At 52.7% G+C, this 18411-nt stretch overlaps 1 protein-coding gene across 4 annotated transcripts; it reads right to left on the bottom strand.

The window, feature by feature from the left end:
* Nucleotides 1-1077: 1077 nt before the first annotated feature.
* On the bottom strand, nucleotides 1078-18194 carry CNDP2 (carnosine dipeptidase 2). Of its 4 annotated transcripts, none has more exons than XM_025997750.2 (13): nucleotides 18094-18194; nucleotides 16837-16986; nucleotides 15744-15829; nucleotides 14543-14686; nucleotides 10548-10710; nucleotides 9829-9917; nucleotides 8086-8286; nucleotides 6982-7066; nucleotides 5847-6007; nucleotides 3851-4015; nucleotides 2786-2927; nucleotides 2507-2654; nucleotides 1078-1571 (listed from the first exon to the last, which is right to left on the bottom strand). In XM_025997750.2, exons 3-13 carry the CDS (start codon nucleotides 15801-15803, stop codon nucleotides 1508-1510), a joined length of 1422 nt encoding a protein of 473 aa, XP_025853535.1. In that variant the 5' UTR covers nucleotides 15804-15829; nucleotides 16837-16986; nucleotides 18094-18194; the 3' UTR covers nucleotides 1078-1507. The 4 variants fall into 4 exon arrangements, with proteins under 4 accessions (XP_025853535.1, XP_072614221.1, XP_025853536.1 ...); XM_072758120.1 differs by having other exon boundaries at nucleotides 17942-18095; XM_025997751.2 differs by lacking the exon at nucleotides 18094-18194 and adding an exon at nucleotides 17644-17917.
* Nucleotides 18195-18411: the final 217 nt, after the last annotated feature.

Below are 18411 nucleotides of genomic sequence, written 5' to 3'. Positions count from 1 at the left end.
CTCTCATAAATAAAGTTAAAAATTTTTTTTTTCTCTGAAAAATGAGTAACAAAGTGTACTCCATGAATCCTTCCCCTATCCGGGGCTCTGCGGCCTTTATTCCTCCCTGGCTGCCTTGGGACCAATGTCATGGCATAACTGCTGTGTACTCCCAGTTCCTCTCCTCCCTAGTGAGGCCTTGGTGCAGTTGGGAGTGGCCACGTGACCTCCTGAGATAAGGAACAGGTGCTAAGTCTGGACTATGCAGAGGAAAGTAGACTTCCAGGGGCAGAAGAGCTGCCACAGCAGCTGGGCCCACCTGTGAGGACATGACAGGGAGACGTGTCAGTGGTCATCGTGACCACAGTGGCCTGGTCTATGTCCTCACTCATACCTGTGGTCGAGGATTTGGACATGTCTGTCGCCTTTTCCTGACACCATTACCAAGAGGAACAAGGGCAGAATGAACTTGACTTTCCCTGGGTCATGTGGAGACACTCCAGTTCCTTCAGGTGGGAGAGGCTCAGCTCATTCTCTCTAGGGTCAGGGAGTTCTATTTTTTTCTACATGAGATGAGGTGGCTGTATTTCTGTTGGTGGCCAGCTTCCTGCAATGGAGTTAACACAGGATAAGCTTTGGATTCCAGCAGTTTGGAGCCTCCCCCAGGCACAGAACTTTTGGAAAGCTGACTGATGAACACCATCCCATCCTGCACAGAACTCTATCCCCCAACTAGAAACCAGAGGTAGAGCGCGCAGACCCCGAGAGGTGGCTCAAAGGAATGAGCCACATGAGTGTCCATGGTGGGCAAGTGGTGTCAGGAGAGGGATGGGAAAGAAGGGGAAGAGGCTGTGGGGGACACGGGCTCCCCAGGGCCCTGCAGAGAACCTGGGGCATGAGGGGGTAGAGAGAGGCGCCAGGGCCCCAAGGGCCACTTCCAACGTCCCCCTTCTGTCTTATTCGGTGTGATGTGGGGGGACCCAGTGAATACCACCAGCACCCCGCCATCCCTCGTGTGGACTGCTCAGAGGAGGCAGGGGTGAGCCCCTCCCTGCGCCCCGCCAGTGAGTCAGATGGGCAGGAACGCTCCCAAGAGGCTTCATTTGTACCTTTTTATTTGGTAGCACGTACTGAGAACAAGTAATCCTTACGGTTAGGTTTAGGTTTTGAGGAATCATCATAAAGAGAAGATAGGAAATAGCAGTACTGGTTTCAGGCTGGAGACAAGGACAGAACCCACACGAGGGCGAGGGACGAGAAGGGGTGGCCCCTCGAGGCATCACGTGCCCCTGACTAAATCTCCCAAGTGTGCCCAAGCCAGAGTCAGGAGGCAGAGAGGGGGGAGGAAGGAAGACCCCCCGTGCAGCCCAGCTGGACGGCAACCAGAACCTCCGACGAATGTGTGCTGTTAGATCCTGGCTACTTTCCGGAGACCATCGCGCTGACCACTTCCTGAGTGTTCGGGGTGGAGCGAGGGCAGAAGCAATTCCTCCCACGGCGCTCCACGGGCGAGGGGACCCGCTCCCTCCTACAGCTGAGACACTTCGTACAGGTACGCAGCCAGCATCTTGGTTCCTTCTATGTAGTTAAGCCTAATGGAGAAGAACACGCCAGCATGTTGGCTGCTGTCCAGAGGTGCAGGCATGCACACGGCATTCTTTCTGGGAATTCTACCCTCTCGGTTTGGGGCCTTGAGAACTGGCTCCCAGGTTCCCAAGTGCAGGATCAGTCCAACAGCCCCACTGGGGACCAGTCCTGGTCTTGGTCTAACAGAACCCACGGGGCCCCTCCCAGGTCTTCCTAAGGAAAGCCTCACTTTAATCACAGCCCCTCCCTTTGGGCAAGAGGCTTCGCCCCATGCCCTGACACCCGGGTTTCTGCCCCCTGCCTGCTGCCCTCCAAGCAGGGCCTGGGCCTCTGTCTGAGCCCCAACTAGCCCACCCCTGTGGCCCCCAGAGGCTCCTGTTTTCCGTCCTCCTCAGCCCCTCCTATACTGCACACAGCTGCCCCCTGCTCACTGGACCTCTCCTTGCAGCTGCTAGCTTAGGGCCAACCTTCCATCCCTGCTGGCCAAAGAGCCCCCATCATGTCTGCATAGGCCAGGAACATCTAGAAGGGGCTCATGGAGCCAGCAAGCATACTTATTTTCCAAACAGGCATAACTGGAGGTTCTTTAGGAATCCTGGATGATGTCCTGAGACAAACACAGAGCACTGGCCAAAGCTGGTTGTGAGGACCTGCCACCTCCCCACGGCCCTGTCTCTGCCTTCCACCAGAAGTGCTCGCTGAGCTCTCGCTGCCCAAGGACCATGGTAGCAGAGTACTGCCCTCGGGTAACCACAGACCACCCCCCCGCTGCTCTCCTCTCCCAGCAGCCTGACAGGGAGTGGGGGGGAGGGGAGGGAGCAGCCAGGGAGGGGACAGGAGGGGCTGGAGGGCACCCTGGGGCTCTCCTGGGGTTCCTCACAGGCAGCCGTGAGGAAAGCCACCCAGGGACAGGACTGGAGAGGGGGACCAGAGCCCCGACCTGTTGAGCTTCTCGTTCTGGGAGTGGGCGCCGTCATCAGCTGAGCCCACAGGCAGCAGCATGACATTCTTCCCCGTGGCCTCCTGAAAGGTCAAAGTCACAGGAATACTGCCACCTTCCCGGGTCAAGTCGGGCTCGACGCCAAACACTGGGGGCGAACAGGACAACAGAAACGGTGAGCTGTGAGGCTGCGGGGCTGGGGGTCACTGCACACCTACCGACCAGCAAGGCCAGTCCGGAGCCCGAGTGCGGCCCATGTGGCCCCGGGAGAAGTCTCACCTGTCTTCAAGGCTCTTCTCCCAGCCATGTAATGAGGGTGGTTGAAGTCAGACACCCAGGGCTTCCCACCGTGGCCCATGAACACCTTAAACTTGTTGGGGCTGTGCAGCTCAGCAAATTTCTTCGTCAGGTAGCCTGTGACCTGGGTCACAAACAAGACACAGTGGATTCCAAGCCTGCATCTGATCCAGCGCTAGAGGTCTGCCCTGTGGTGCTCTGCAGTCTGCGGGGGCCCTGCAGTCAATCTACATGGAGTCTACCCAGAGTCTGCATGGAGTCCACCTGGAGTCTGCATGGAGTCTACACAGAGTCCACCCAGAATCTGCATGGAGTCTACACAGAGTCTACAGAGTCTGCAATGGGTCTCACTTTCTGCTGCTGACACTGAGCTTAACTGTGGTAACAAAAAAAGGGATTTTACCCAGATAAAAAATCCAGCTACTTAAAGGTAAATGGTAATGCTTTCATTTCCAGCAATTCATCCTTTACACAGATGTTCCCATGTGATAAAATTTAAATGTCTTTAAAAAAATGTCCCTTGATTTGTTTTACAATAACCACATCTAGACCAACAGTGGAGCCCTGTGCCACTGAGGCACAGCTGGTGACATCTCAGTCCCCGCTTCCTCTCATTAAAGAAGTCCTTGATTCCATCTCTCGGGGAACTCTCAGATGAGGGCGGGTGGCCGCCCCCATGTTTGCCAACCTCCAGAATTTTCCCTGTCTGGAATCTTGCCCTTCCGCTCCTCACATTGGCCCAGACGCGGCTCCTGTGGATTCTCACTTTAACAGACTCAGCCCAAAGTTAGCATTTGCCCTGAAGCCTTAGGATGAGGTCACAGGTCAGATTTATAGCATGCCTCAGCAGTGACAAAGGTCATACGTGAGGATTTTTATGTGGCCTTTATCTTCGACCAGTTTCTGAACTGCTTATTCTAGTAATTACTGAGTTGGCAAGAGTCAAGAAGTGGGAAGTGTGGGTCTGGGGTTTGGTGCCCTGCTAAAAGCCTCTGTGCTCCGAGTCTCTGCTGTGGCCCCTCCCCGCATCCCAGCTCCATCACATGCCTGCTCGCTGACAACTTCGGGAGTCATGTTTGGCACCAGCCGGATGGAGAACTTGCCGACCACTTTCCTAGGAATCACGGTCTTGGCCCCAGATCCAGAAAAGGCGCCTTCGATCCCATGGAGAGAGAGAGACGGGTACCGCCATCTGTGCATCAGGATGTCTTTCTGCAGAAAACACAGGGGGGCAGGGGATAGCACTGTCTGCGGATGAAGGAGGCGGCAGTGTCATCTGAGAGGTCCCTCTTGGTCATCAGCCGGCCTAGGGTCCACATAATCCCAGGCAGGAAGTACAGCCCCCGGAAGGCTGAGAGATGAGCCTGCCCTCAATGTGCTCTAGTACCTGCTATGGGGGTACACCACAATGGGGGGCACTGCCACATTCCGAACAGCCTCAAGTGTGGCATCTCCCTGCCTCACTGCAGCTCAGGGCTGCCGCTGGCTCTGAGAGCCGTGGGGTTCTCACCAGCCCCGCAGAATTCAGGGCTAAGTTGTGGTCCCACAGACCTCAGAGCTCCTGCGGGACCAGAGATGCCAGGAGCCAGGAGGAAGAGGGCAGGAGAAGGCAGGCCATTTGTGAGCCCCCTGGCTCCCCCAGGGCATTTCCTACTGGGAGGAAAGCCAGGACTGCCCACCCTGTCCTGGGCCAGGTGACAAGAGACTGAGCATCATCACCCTCTGCCAAGTGGGCTGGCACAAGGCAGGCCCTCATCTCCCCAGTGTAGGACTGAGACCACCACCTCCCACACCTCACGCATCCCAGCAGCAGCGCCTGAAGAGTCAAGAGGACACGAGGCCCCTAACAGGCTGGCAAGAGAAACCTGACAGGGCCCCGGGGCTCCTGTGATTTGGCCACCTAACGTGTGGACTTCCTGCTTGTGAAACAGGCTCAGGGACACCTGGAAGGAAGACATGGCCCTAATGCAGACACCTCCCACATACAGACACTAACTCGAAGGCCACAGTGGGAGCAAACTGAAGTCTGTTCAGAAACCAGCTCTCCCAGACTCAGGCCCCCCCGCCCCTCCAAACACTCTACTCTCTGGCCTCAGGATCCCACTGCCAGCCGCCCTGTGAAGGCCCCCACCCGTGCCTCTACCTGCGGGATTCCTGCTCTGCTCAGGCCCACCAATTCTCCCCCGTGCATCCCTGCCAGCTCTGGGTGCCCCCTGCAGCAGCACAACCAGTCCCCCAGCCCCAAGCCCTCAGCACCCCTCCAACAGTCTGCCCGCAAGGCGGGTCTGATCAGCTCATCCCTCTGTTCGAACCCATCACATCCACCATCTTCCAGGGGAGCACATGGGTTCCTTGGGGTGTCACAGGCCTGCAGCTAGGCTTTTGTAGTCTGAATCCCCAACCCCCTTCAGCTGGCCCTCCCCACGAGCAGCTGGACTCGCCTGTGCCCCTCCTGTCCCCCTTAGGCCACACCCCTCCCATCCCCTCAGGCTGCACCCCACCCAGGCACCTGGCCTCCATACTCTTTTACACTTCTCTGTGCGTTCCTCTCCTAGAGAAACGGAGTTCCTGGGCTGCGCCTGGCCATATTCCTCCTGCACCCTAGGGCCTGTTGCTACAATTTGACTACCATTGCCTATTGGACTCAGGAGCCAGGATCTAGGCTAACGCATTTTATGCGAATGGTTCCCACCTTGGGGACTGGCTGTGGGGTTAGCCTTAATCACCTCTGATCCCAGTGGTACACAATGATTCCAGAAACACAAATAAGGCAAAAGCTACCTGCTACTATGTGTTCTTTGCACACATTCTCCAGCTCCCAGGCTGTCAAAAGTCAACATATGACATTTTTAAAAAGCTCCTAATTCTAATTTCAAGCCCAGTAAGGTGCTGCTTTTCTATGTCTGTACCATCTGAGGGCTCCCGACACACAGATATGCCTGGGTCTCTGCCAGCACCTCTGGCTCCTTCCCACAGGAGGGGGGGGGTCCCCCGCACAGGGCACGGTGGGCACATAGGGGACACGTGGACACAAACAAGGCACCTTGCAGCCGTGCAGCAGAGTCTCTGCCCCCACGTCCCTGGTGTACTCCTCCATGTCAAAGTCAATCTTGTCGTAGAGTTCCAGCTCCTCCTCTGTCACGGGGGCCACTGCCTCGCTGATGCCGGGAATGAGGATCTTTCCTTTCCTGTCCACCAGAGAGCCTGGGAGGGCACAAAGAGGAGTGCTCAGCAGCGGGTGGCACAAAGAGCTGTGCTCACAAGCCAGAGACCATGGCCCCCCACCCCTCAGCCCCTGGGGCCCAGGGCGCAGGAGGACTGAGAGCTTTGCAGTGATGTTCCCTGGGCACACATGAGCTCTCGAGCATGGCCTGCCAACAATCAGTTACATATGTAAACAACTCAGTGAGGTGAGCAGTATCATCTTCCCACTTTAACACACAAGATCCTGATCTGGAAGGGTAGGTGAACTGTCCACAGTCACAGACCAGAACGCAGTCTGTGCAGTCTGCCTCCAGCAGGCTTCCTATAAAAGCTGCTACACTGATCAGTATTTTTAAATACACGTTCCACAAGAAACCAGCTGTTCCCTAGCTAAGGAGGCAAGGACGAGTAGAACAAAGTAGACTCCGGGCCCAGAGATGACAGGCTGCACATATGGAAGCCTGTTATCCAAGAGGGAAGGGAACAGAACTTAGGCAAATGTGGATGAGGCAAAGCTATGTCCAGGCTTAAACTAGCAGGATGCCAGAAGGACTGGGCTGGGCCTCACTGCCACAGAGCTGAGCCTGAAGGAGCCCTTGCTGGGGTGCTGTGGTGGAAAATAGAGCCGGTGCCCTCCAAGGGACGGAAAATACAACTGTGTTCAGGGGAGGGTGGTCACGTGATCCTAGAGGCCGGCTCAGATGGGGCCTGATGGCACTAGGGGCTGCCCCAGGTGGGTCCTGGAGGCAAGGCAGGGTTTGATGACGCATGGAGGAATCCAGGGAGACAGGCAGAAATGAAGCATGTCCATCTTTCAATGGGAACAGAGAGCAGAAGGAAGTAGTTAGAAAGTGAAGGAGACTCAGGTGCTCCACAAAGAACGGTGACAAGGGCCAAATGCTGATGACAGCCTGAAACAAGGTCACTCTAACTTCTCTCCCAAGTCACTGAACAGCGACTGAAACCGTGCTTACCCATTAGCATGATGAGATCCGTCATGGCCTCATGCACCGAGCCCCCGTACACGCCAGAATGGAGGTCCTTGTCACTGCACTCCACCTGGATGGAAAGAGACCACTCTAGCTGCTATCCAGTGGGAACTTAGCCTGATCGTGTGACAGTAAATTGAACCAAGAACATTCACGAAACCTAACAATTTTCAAAATCAAGATTTGTTCCCTCAAGGAGGAAAGCAAGGCAGTTCCTAAATTATAAAACTTTGGTAGCAATGACAAATATACTCTTGGAAACGCTGACTATGGGTGAGAACACTCAGCCGTTTCTGGAGGCTTCGTGGAGACCCTGCGCTTTTCTGCTGAGAGGGAACACCCACCATGAAAAGTAGCCTGCAAGGACCTTTAGCCTGAGGACCTGGGGACAGGGCCCCCAACACCCCACAGCCTGTGACGAGGGTCACCTTTGGAGCCTCGCCAGGCCTGACTCTCTACACCTGTAAAATGGCAAATTGGAAGCATCTGACTCACAGCCACTGGGTTCTCGGGTGGGACCTGAGAAAAGTCATTCTGAGAGACTAAGCGCTCAGGGCAGCAGTTAGGATTCTGGCACTTTCAGCCTGCACAACACTCCCTCACAGGCATCAGTCACCCTATGTGTTAGGACCCCCCTTGTCTGTGCAGGAAACCCGGGCTCAGCTGTCCGTGGCCCTCCCACTCCATGCCTGTGCCAGGCTTCTGTGTGGGCCACAACCACCCAGGTCCCTCGTGATCTCTGGTCCAGGCAGAGCCTGAGGGCTGAAATGTGAACATCTTACTTTATCAAAGTAAGTCTTTCTATAGTGCTTTGCAGAAGTCAACCTTCTGAAATGGGCGAGTGGCAGTTCATCCTTCCTCAACTGCTCCCAGCCAATTCTCCAAATACCCCCTGTGCCTTGAGGTGGTGAGAAACTAAGTGTGGCTGGAGGACCCCAAAGTGGTGTCACAGAAGACCTGGCACATAGAGAAGGCTCTGGGCCTCTCCCTGCACGGCTGCCTTCCAGGACTGACCAGCTGCACACTACAAAGGACAAAGGAGATTACAGGCTCAGAGAAACAGGAAGAAACACGGAAAATGCAGGATACCTCAATGAAGAAGTAGCAAATGCCCCTGAGACCATATGTGATACAGGGCTTCTTTTTCCCCAACCAGTAATTGTCAGAAATGCAGATGTAGTCCACATCTTTAAAGAATGTGTCTTTACGGGAAAAAATCAGTTCGTCCAAGCCTTCGGAGCCCGACTCCTCCATGCCTTCCAGGCAGAACCGGACATTGACTGGAATTTCCTATGGAAGGGAAATGAGGCATTCAGTTCTCAGGTCCTTTTATTTCTTGAACACTAGGGACATGAAGTCACCAAGTGCTCTGCAATCACAAATGTCAAAGCCTCAACTTCCTCACGACCCACCACTCGGATGGGCTGTGTGCCTGGCAGGGATCCTCGGTCCTCGGGTGCCGGGCCATCAAGGGCCGAGCCTGGATCCGGCTGCAGCTACAACCTCACTGAGGACTCCTGCCCAGGAGGAGTCCACAGTGTGACCGCACGTCCTATCCACACGCCAACCAGGGGTCTCCAAGGAAGCCTGAGTTGCTCTCTCTATGGCATGTGCCACGACACAGACAAAACCAGCCTCTGCCTGCGTCAGGGAGCAGTCACCACCCCGCACGCAAGAGCGAGTAGGGGCCCGCTCCTATTTCAGGCGCTCTGCACCACGGCCTCTCCACGCGCGGAGGGCCTTCTGAGGAGCGGACAGTAACCCCAAGATGCCGCCCACTGTTCTGTAGGCCCCATCTCCCCAGCACCATGCAGGGAGGAAGGTGGCCTTACACATGTGAGAAAATGAAGCTGCACCCAAGCGAGGTGACTCGCCAAAGGTCGTACAGGTCACAGAGCAGCAGAGGCCCCACAGGGACGCAAATCCGGGGAGGCCTAGCTCAGAACTGCCCCTGGACAGCTCCCCGCACTCCCCACTGCCTCTCCCCTTCTGTCTCTCAGATGAAACCTTTCCTGGGACCCTGGCAGCTCTGCCCTGCACACAGCCATTCCCCCTCGGTCACCTCCAGATCCCGAGGGACCCTGGAGAAGAGGGAATCTTCCCAGTCCCCAAGTCCAGTCTGTCGGAGGGTCTGGGCCTCAGCTCCCTCTTGTGCAAAATGACACTTGGACCAGTGAGTCCCAGTCCCTTTTCAGATCTACCACTCTACCCTCTGACAAAAATGCTTGTCTTGATATTTTTATTTTATCACGTACGAGATAAAGCACGATGCAAAATCTGTACACAATGATCAGGATTAGGTTAAAAACAGTTGAAGAGATCATGAAGTAACAAAATACAAAGTCTCTAACTGCTGGAATTCTAGGCATCTTTTTCCTCTCTACTTTTCTATTTTACAAACTTTAGACATGAGCAGTATTTTACAGTTAAGGAAATATATTCTAAAAAATAAGGACTTTTTAGAAGGATAAAACCACTCCCTGAGAAAGCTAGGAGTCGCCCACTACCACAGAGCCCAGGACGTGGCCTCAAGGTCTGCTGTCCCAGAGGTAGAATCAGTGGCTGAAAACTCGAATTTCAGGCACTGGCTGGATTTCTGCTGAGTCATCAGTACTATGACCTCTGAGCGACTGTAAAACAATTACAATTCCTAAAGCTAGAAAACAAACCTATAGCCTTATATCTGATTGCACTGTGCTGATACACAGGTTTTGGGAGACCTTGCTTTCTCATATCCCAGTGATCTGTAATCTCTACAGGCCGTTCCAGGAGAAAACAGCCCTGCTTTGTATCGTTCTGATGGAGTCAGGTAGTTAGATGGGGTTGAAGTACCTGATTTGTCTTCTGGAAGGCTTCCAGGGCATTCAGCCAGCCGGCCACTGGACCCTTATCATCGGTCGCACCTCTCCCATACAGTTTGCCTAGAATAGCAATCAGCAAATTCCAGTTAGAATCACAATGAAATAGAAAAGAAAGTGTATTTCTGGAGCACGCCTGGTAGCGTAGCACAACCACATGCAGCATCCTAAGACCCCCCTCTTCAAATCAGAAGCCCCAATTTAATTCTGTCAGGAGCCCTGAGTCTCCCTCCTACACTACTGTTAGGATCTACCAGAAAATTCACCATAACCTAAGAGCAAGCCACGTGGATGCTCCCAAGTTCCCCTCCCCTTCTAGCAGACACGTTCCTGCTGACTCGGGCATTGACGGCAGAGCCAGCTCCAGGAGGGCACTGCTAGCTGGCTAGTTACTTCAAATCTACTTCCGCAACCAGTGCGTAACAGTTAGGGGCAGACAACCTGGTCATACATAGGTCCCACCATGCACCATCATCAAGAGAGAACTACAAATCTCATTCAACCCCAATTTTGACACAGTGATATTTCAGTGACTGGTGCACATGTGCGCAACTTCCAGAACCCAACTGCCACGTGATGTAAAAATAACTTGTTCTGGAAGGATAACCTCTGAGAGACACAGTGTAGCCCCCAGGTAAGAGAGCAGGAAGGCTCCTCCAGATGTTTCCTGTCCCAGAGAAGAGCATCCCTTACCATCACGCTCCACCAAGGTGAAGGGCTCACTGTCCCAGCCATCATCCAGGGCCGCTGGTTGCACGTCTAGGTGTCCGTAAATACACACGGTTTTCTTCTGCGGGTCAGAGCCCAGCTTGCCAAGTAAAATGGGAGGAAGTGGGATCTCAGAACCATCAGGGAGCTAAGAATCAAGAAGGAGCCAATTGAAGACAGCCTTTGTTTTAAAAATTTGGTGCTTCTAGTAGATGTTATTAAAGTACCTGGAAAATTTCTACTTTGTGTTCACTGTTCTATTGTTCTCATCAAGCAGCTGGTACTGTAGAGGTCAAGAACACAGTGTTCTACCGGGTCAGTGATGAACAGGAAATTCCTTTCCCAAAATCCTGAGCACTGAGACCGTGTCATGTTCACCAACTGCAGGCAGTCTGGTGAATTATTTTTTTATTTTTTTATTTTTTGACAGGCGCCGGCGCAGGCCCACTTTATTGGCAGAGTCAGCCACCCTGGGCAGGCCTCATGCTCGCGCCGGCGGGATGTCTGTTGAATTTTTAAAGGTTGATTTCCTTTTTTTAAATTTTACGTTAACAAAATGTTATGAAGGCTAAGTTTGTACGAGATGCTAAATACAACTTTCATTATCTTCTAAAATAATGGATGAAAACTACCACCGTCTTAAAGCAGGAGATACACATTTAAAATTCTGCTTGTGGGTCACAAGTGTGCACAGAAAAGGACGCAGACCAAGACAGAAGGGAAGAGTGAGAGCCGGTGCTCCTGCTGGGCTCCCTTCCCCCGCCTGACCCGTCTCCCACACCCCCAAGAATGGGGGACCCCAAGAACGGGGGGGGGGGGGGGGCCGGCTATGAGCCAGTAATGAGCGGATCATACTCTAGCTGACAGGCCAGGCTGCCGGGACTCTAGCAGGATCTGTCCTGCCAATGAACTGCACTCAGAAATGCTCACTGCATTAAGTCTTGGGGACCCCAGGGGACCCATGCTCAGCCCTGGGATCCAAGGTCACCTGTCCACGTGAACCGCCCGCAGGGCTGGGTTCTCCCGCAGGTTCCGGAAGAACAGCCCCAGCCACAGGGGGCAAAGAATCATTCCTTCAACTCACTGTCTTGGTCACACATGACAACACGTGGCACTATAGTTGCAGCTGGCCCTGCACTGGCCTCAGGAAAATAATGATTTTTAAATGACAGGTTTTCTCTAAGTAAATTTCTACTCTATATAATTGAAATACTCCAATACTTCACCTTTTTTATCTAAGATGCCGTTTGGGCCCCCAGGTAAATTTGTACTGAAATTCATGTTGCAAATCTCTGCCTGGGTACCCCTAACTTCTCAGGACATGAAAGAATGATGTCTGGCTGAGCAACACCATCAGGTGTTTTGAGGGGCACCATGCCTTCCTCTACCAGAGTACCTGTGTGGGCACAAGTCATTGGCAAGGGCTCCACATGTCTCCCTGCTTCTGTTCCATCCCCATGGACGCCATGCTAGTCCAGTTCCCAGCCCTACACTCACTGTACCGGCACCCAATGGGCCCTATTCCGTCCCAAGTGCTTTGTTCACTTCCTGTCCCTCACCACTTTGTGAGGGAGGACTCATGACTCTCCCACTTTCTGAGCACTTGTCTGGAGGCCAGGCCCCTGGTGACCGGGTCCCCCCCATCTCCTGGCCCTGCAGCCTTTCTGTCCTACTGCCTGGGCAGTGGCTGGGCAGCGGAGGGGCTGGACCTGACATTACCACACCAGCCCTGGCAGTGGGCCTGATACCAAAGAGCCCCATGTCAGCTTCTCCCACAGCCCATGCCTGCCTTCCAGCCTGGCCCACCAGACTCATGCTCTGAGGTCCGTCACCAGGACCTGGAACTCCAAATGTCATCTTTCCCCCCGTAAGCCTGAGGATGCTCCAGCTTCTGCGTGTACACATGATAACCTCCAATTCCACCTCCACAACTGCCCCAAGTCATCATGGCTTCCTAAAACATGGGACACTGCTACCACAGGAAGAGAAGCTCCAACGTGCTATTACCCCATGGTACAAGGATCTTTGTGGAACTTTTCTAACAGTGATGAAATCTATCAATTCCTTGATAAAAATTGTTTTTATGGGGCAGCCCCGGTGGCCCAGCGGTTTGGCGCCACCTTTGGACCAGGGTGTCATCCTGGAGACCCGGGACTGAGTCCCACATCAGGTTTCCTGCATGGAGTCTGCTTCTCCCCTCTCCCTCTGTCTCTGCCTCTCTGTCTGTCATGAATAAATAAATATTTTTTTTAAAAATAGGTCTTATGTAATTCAAGAGTATAGCAGTCATTGGTGTGTCTTTTGTCCTTCCTGAAGAAATGCACTCCAACGTCAGTGTTAAATAGAATAATTCTATTGCAATGAAACAAGTCTTATTATTTGTCACCTAGATTTTTTTTTTCATATACTAGGAAAAAATGGAGGAGAAGCAAATTAATTATGCTTCTCCAATAAAACAATACAAAGAACCTTGATTTATTCTCTCACAGGTGGGGAAAAGTGCTGGAAAGCTATAGTACATCTTAAGTCAATTATTACACTTGTGGCCAAAGGAAATCTCATACGTACAATAATGGACCGGCAATCAGGTGGTCCATGTTTGAACCCCCTTCATCATCAACTGATTGTGGGTGCTCAGTGGAGACACAGCCCATCTGGGCCTCTGGGTTCTTCTATTTTTGAAAACACCAAATATGGCTAAATGTCCAAACATAAAACCCCAAGACTAGGGGCAGCCCTGGTGGCGCAGCGGTTTAGCGCCGCCTGCAGCCTGGGGTGTGATCCTGAAGACCGGGGATTGAGTCCCATATTGGGCTTCCTGCATGGAGCCTGCTTCTCCCTCTGCCTGTGTCTCTGCCTCTCTCTCGCTCTCTCTGAAAGAATAAATAAATAAATCTTTAAAAACAAAAAACAAAAAAACAAACAAACAAAAAACCCCCAAGGCTATGATACCAACGGACACTTAAATCACCAGGCAAGAGAACTCTGTCACACTTTGCAATATAAAAAAATACTACAAACTTAGAAAATATAGGACATGAGACATGTCATTAGCATGGGACTTGAAATCATCTGAAACTAAAAAAGTAGAATAATGTATTATTAGTGAGATGGTTCATTCATATCAGTTAGAAAATGAACCGTCACTTGTCAGAAACCTGTGCTGGGCCAGTATAATACAAAAACAGCTCTTTTTTCAGGAACCAAGTCATAAAAAAGTGCTGTTTCTCCCTGGGATGCAGGGGACACAGCGTGGTGAATGGGGGTCTTCATCACTTTCACATCTACACGTTCAGTGTGCATGCTCCTAGTTTGAATGTACACTGCTTTCTAGGGGGGAATCCCAGAGATTTTCTAAGAGTGACCATGACATTAACATACTTCTTTTGCTGCTGTTTTTTTTTTTTTTTTAAGTAGGCTCCACACCCAGTGTGGAGCCCAACTCAGAGCTTGAACTCGTGACCTTGAGATCAAGACCTGAGCCAAGATCAAGAGTCAGATCCTTAACCCACTGAACCACCCAGGCACCCCAAATTAACTTACTTCTGAGTAACTTCAAGAGCTCTCCCACCTGGAGAAAATTGCTGGGTATTACAAAAATTTTGCCCCCATCCAACTAAGGAAATCATATAGTTTAGTATGAAGATCAGGCCTTTTCTGTTTAAAGACAGGAAGATTATCTGAAGCAAATGATGAAGTTTAAGAACATGCTGGGTCCAAGGCACCTGGGTGGCAGTTGAGTGTCTGATTCTTGATTTCAGCTCAGGTCATGATCTCAAGGTCGTGAGACTAAGCTCCACATTGGGCTCTGTGTTCAGTTGGGAGTCTGCTTGAGACTTACTCTCCCTCTGCCCCTCCCCCAGCTCACTCTCTCTCTCTCTCTCAAATAAGCAAGTACAAAAAAAAAAAAAGAACGTGCTGGGCCCTCAGGTAGGTCTGATCATTGTGGTTTTGTAATTCCAAGAATGCCAGCGCCATACCTTCTGTTTTCCAATATCTACCAATTCCACAGAGCCACCCAACTGCTTGATGTCTGCAGCGGCAACTTCCAGCATCCTTCTGATTTCACCTCTCTTCTCAGGCCATGCAGATACACTCTGGATGGCAACCCATTCTGCGAGTTTCTGTTTGTGGATAGGAAGTAAAAATGGATTCTAAAAAGGTGCTCCTTAAGAATTCATAAATTTGCCAGGTTTTAGGCACCCAAAGTTGACTTGCTACCTGCAACCAGTCCGTTTTTAATATGATGGCTAGATATCAAAGAGAAGAGCTATCGCATTTGCTTTTTAAGATTTTAAAAAACTATCTTTATTGACCCTGTATGCAGAACTACAGCATAACAGGAAAATGTTAGAATGTGTATTTTTAACCATTAAGCACAAGATGAATGTGAAATGTACAAAGTTCCATAAATAAATTTACAACTGAATCTAACAAAATCACAACTGAAACAAAGTACCCAACATTTTCAAAGTCCAAGTTAGTTTATTATTCACGTTCACAATGGCCAAGTTCTTTAAAATATAATTTTTAGAATGAGAACTAAAGATTTCATCTGAAATGTGTCTCCCAAAAATAACTGCAAAGCACAATTCTTTAATGTCAAGAAAAAGATTTTATTTACATTACCAAATCATTCAAAACAGATGAAATGCCAGAAAAAAGTTAAGAGTTCTTTAGTCTATATCTACCACAAGAAATTGCAGATGGAGATTAAACTAAAATCTCTGATCAGCTCTGCTATTTCTAGAAACAAATATATGTTGAGATTTTCTGTCAAAAGCCCAAAGTATAACTTGCATACTGGAATGAGGCAACAGAGGAGACCTCCAGATGATACACACACACTTTTTGGTTACCATTTCTTCTGTATGGTGAGAGATCAGTAAGATCTACTGTTTTAGCAAATTTTAAGCATATAATACAGTATTACTGAACGTTTGTACCCTTGGACTGACATCTTCTCATTTCCCAGCCCCCAGAGTTTTACTTTCTGTTTCTGTATCATTAACTTTTTAAGATTCCACATATATGTGAGATCACACTGTATTTGTCTCACTCTATCTAGACGATAGTCTTCATATTTAAATGGCACAGCTCCTATTAGTTTCTTGAAAGTTTCTCTGAGCCCCACTGCATCGAACCAGATTTTAATGTTTACTACAATAAACATTCCCTTACCTTAATGTAGCGATCCTGATTTTCATCGACATACTTAAACAGGGTAGTGAGGGCCGACATCTTTCAACCAGACCACCTTGAAGGTTCTTGGAAGGAAAAACAGCCTGTCAGTCCTGCCTGTGGATGGGCTCGACTAAGCGTGGTCAGGAAGGCATTTGTGGAGGTGGATGAAGCGCTGCTCCGCCCTCCAGCGGTCATGAGGACTCCAGGAAGTGAGCAGAGATCACTATGCACAAACAAGCTTGGGGAAGCAGTTAGAGGCTCAGGGTGATCTGTTCTTTTTTCACAAGGAAAATGCACACAAAATTGTGTGTAAAAATGGCAAGTAACTGCAGGAAGGGCCTGAGTTTAAGACAATCTGATGAAAATCAGAAGTTAAGTACTTCCTGGTAACACTCATTTACCAGCACTTAACATTTTTTTTTTTTAAAGCACATAGAGAACTTCCCATTTACTATTACCACAGAGGAAATAATCATTCCAAGGATCTCAGCAAAAATGTCACATCCTGTTTGTTACGGTCACAAACCCATTAACACAGCAATCAAAACAGAAGGGAGGCAGATAAATTGTGTTTAAAAGTCGATAATCTGAGCCCAGAGATGGTCAGAGGCCTCATTAAGATAAAGGAACCTTTGTGGAGCCCACAGCCTCTCTCCAGGGTGCACTGGGAACATGGTTTCCCATGTGTGAGACCTAACACACTCTGCTCCACATTACAAATACAGGGGAAACGAGAGCATCTGACCAGCCATCTTTAAAGTGGGAATGAAGAGCAAACAAAAATGATTCTGGTTTGGGGACTTTAAAATTGGTTCTGTCTCCTTCCTCGCACTGACATCTCAGTTTCCGTCAAGTGGCGAGACGGCCCAACGCAGCAGTGGGCAGAGCTCGGCTGTACCACAGTGATACCGAGGATTTCAGAAATGCAGCTATAGCCACAGGATCCTGTGACATCTACCTAGTTCTAAAAGCCTGTGTACCCACACGCTGTAGTCAGAGTGTTTTTTCCCCGGTGACTGCTAAACAGAGGAGTGACTCTATCTACACTGACACCAGGCGTGGCAGCTGTTGAGCAGGTTGAGGAAGTCACCTCAGCCCTGGAGTGTGGTTTCAGTCAGGACAGATCAAGCTACTCGTTCCCAGGGCCTCCTTCCTCCTCTTCAAACACCCATGACGGGGCATAAAACAGTCACAGACGTCCCAGCAGGGAGGCTCGGCCTGCTTCAGCTGAGGCTTTTATCTGAAAGACAAGACCGTCCACGACCGCTGGGGAGGCATTTCACGAGCACCAGTAGGTCAAACGTTCACCTATCCCCGCTCATGAAAACTGAGAAGCCGTCGGTGACCACACACCGCTCTGGGCACCGCCGGTCATCGGGCCGCGCAAGCTCACCGCGAGCCAGAACTACCGGGTGGCACAGCACCCAAGACTAGGCGGGTGGGCGGGGCGGCCGGCTCGGCCCGGCAGCCCAGGTGGCAGGGCTGGCTCGCTCTTTCTCTGAATTAGCAACCCAGGGAAGCAGGTCGTGCCAGGGCCAAGCGCGCCCTCCCACCCAGTTCTGGGCTGTTCTGTCCCAGCCTGCCCCCTCCTCCACCCAGAACCGCAGCCTCCCTAGGCCCCGAAGAAGGTAAGAGCGCCGCGCCAGGGCGAACCACGCCGGCACCGCGCTGCCCCAGGGACCGCCAGGAACTCCCGGTCTCCTGCGGAGCGACGTGACGTAACCGGCCCAGGAGACCCGCGGCCGCGCAGGACCAGCGGAGTACGCAGGCCCGTGACCCGGGAACCTGCCGGCGCCACACACACACACACACACACACACACACACACGAGCCTCCCCAGCCCCTCCTCCCGGCACGCGGCCGGACACCTCGCGACCCCGGGCCCCCCGAGCCGCACCGACCGGACCCCGCCCGGGCTCGCCGCACGACGAGAGGCTTTCGCTTCCCGCGGGCCGCGTCGGGAGCCAGCAGCTGGCGGTCCAGGGCGCGTCCTCCCCGCCGCGCCCCGGACCCTCGCGGGGGCTTCTAACCGGGACATCCTCCCTTCCTGTCCCCGCCGGCCGCGCTCGGAGCGGTCCGGACGCGGGCCAGGCCGCGGGCCAGGCCGCCGCCCCGCTCCCACCAGCCCAGGCGCGACTCCGGCCTCCGCGAGGCCCCCTGGGTCCCGCCCGCCTCGGCCCGCGAACGGCCCTCACCCCTCAGCCGCCGCCGCCGCGCCGGTTCCGCGGCACGTGCCCGGCCACGCCCCCGGCGCGGGCCCGCCTCCCGCCGCCGCGCTCACCAACCCCCGGCCTCGCTCGGAGGGCAGGCGTGGCGTCCCCCGCTGCCCACCAACCCCCGGCCTCACCTGGAGAGCCGGCGCCGCCCCGCCCGCCCGGAGGGCTGCCGTCGCCCCGTCTCGCCCCGCCCCGCCTAGCAACCGCCGGGCTTGTGGGTAGAGCCGCCGTCGCCCCGCCCCGCCCGCAGCTCAGGGGTCGTGCGGGGGGCGGGACTTCCGGGCTGGGACCTTTCTCCCGCCCCCCGCTTCCGGCTGCCTGCCGAGTCTCGGCGGGCGGGGCGGGGTCGGCAGCCCCGAGGTCCCCGGGTCTCAGGAGGGCCCGCCCCCCGCTCTCGGGCCGCTCGGGAGGGTCCGGCGGTGTCACCTGCCGCAGCTTGGCTCTGGGGT

The sequence above is a fragment of the Vulpes vulpes genome, chromosome 5 (genome assembly GCF_048418805.1).
Source record: "Vulpes vulpes isolate BD-2025 chromosome 5, VulVul3, whole genome shotgun sequence".
NCBI lineage: Eukaryota > Metazoa > Chordata > Mammalia > Carnivora > Canidae > Vulpes > Vulpes vulpes.
Note: the sequence above shows the minus strand (reverse complement) of the source record. Positions and strands in the feature narration are given on the sequence as shown.

Coding starts and splice junctions, on each gene's coding strand:
- CNDP2 (XM_025997750.2), bottom strand. CDS start 15,803: ATGTCGGCCCTCACTACCCTGTTTAAGTATGTCGATGAAAATCAGGAT. Junction 9,918..10,547: donor CACCTTGGTGGAGCGTGATG/GTAAGGGATGCT, acceptor TTGCTATTCTAG/GCAAACTGTATGGGAGAGGT. Junction 8,287..9,828: donor CCTTCCAGAAGACAAATCAG/GTACTTCAACCC, acceptor TCCCTTCCATAG/GAAATTCCAGTCAATGTCCG.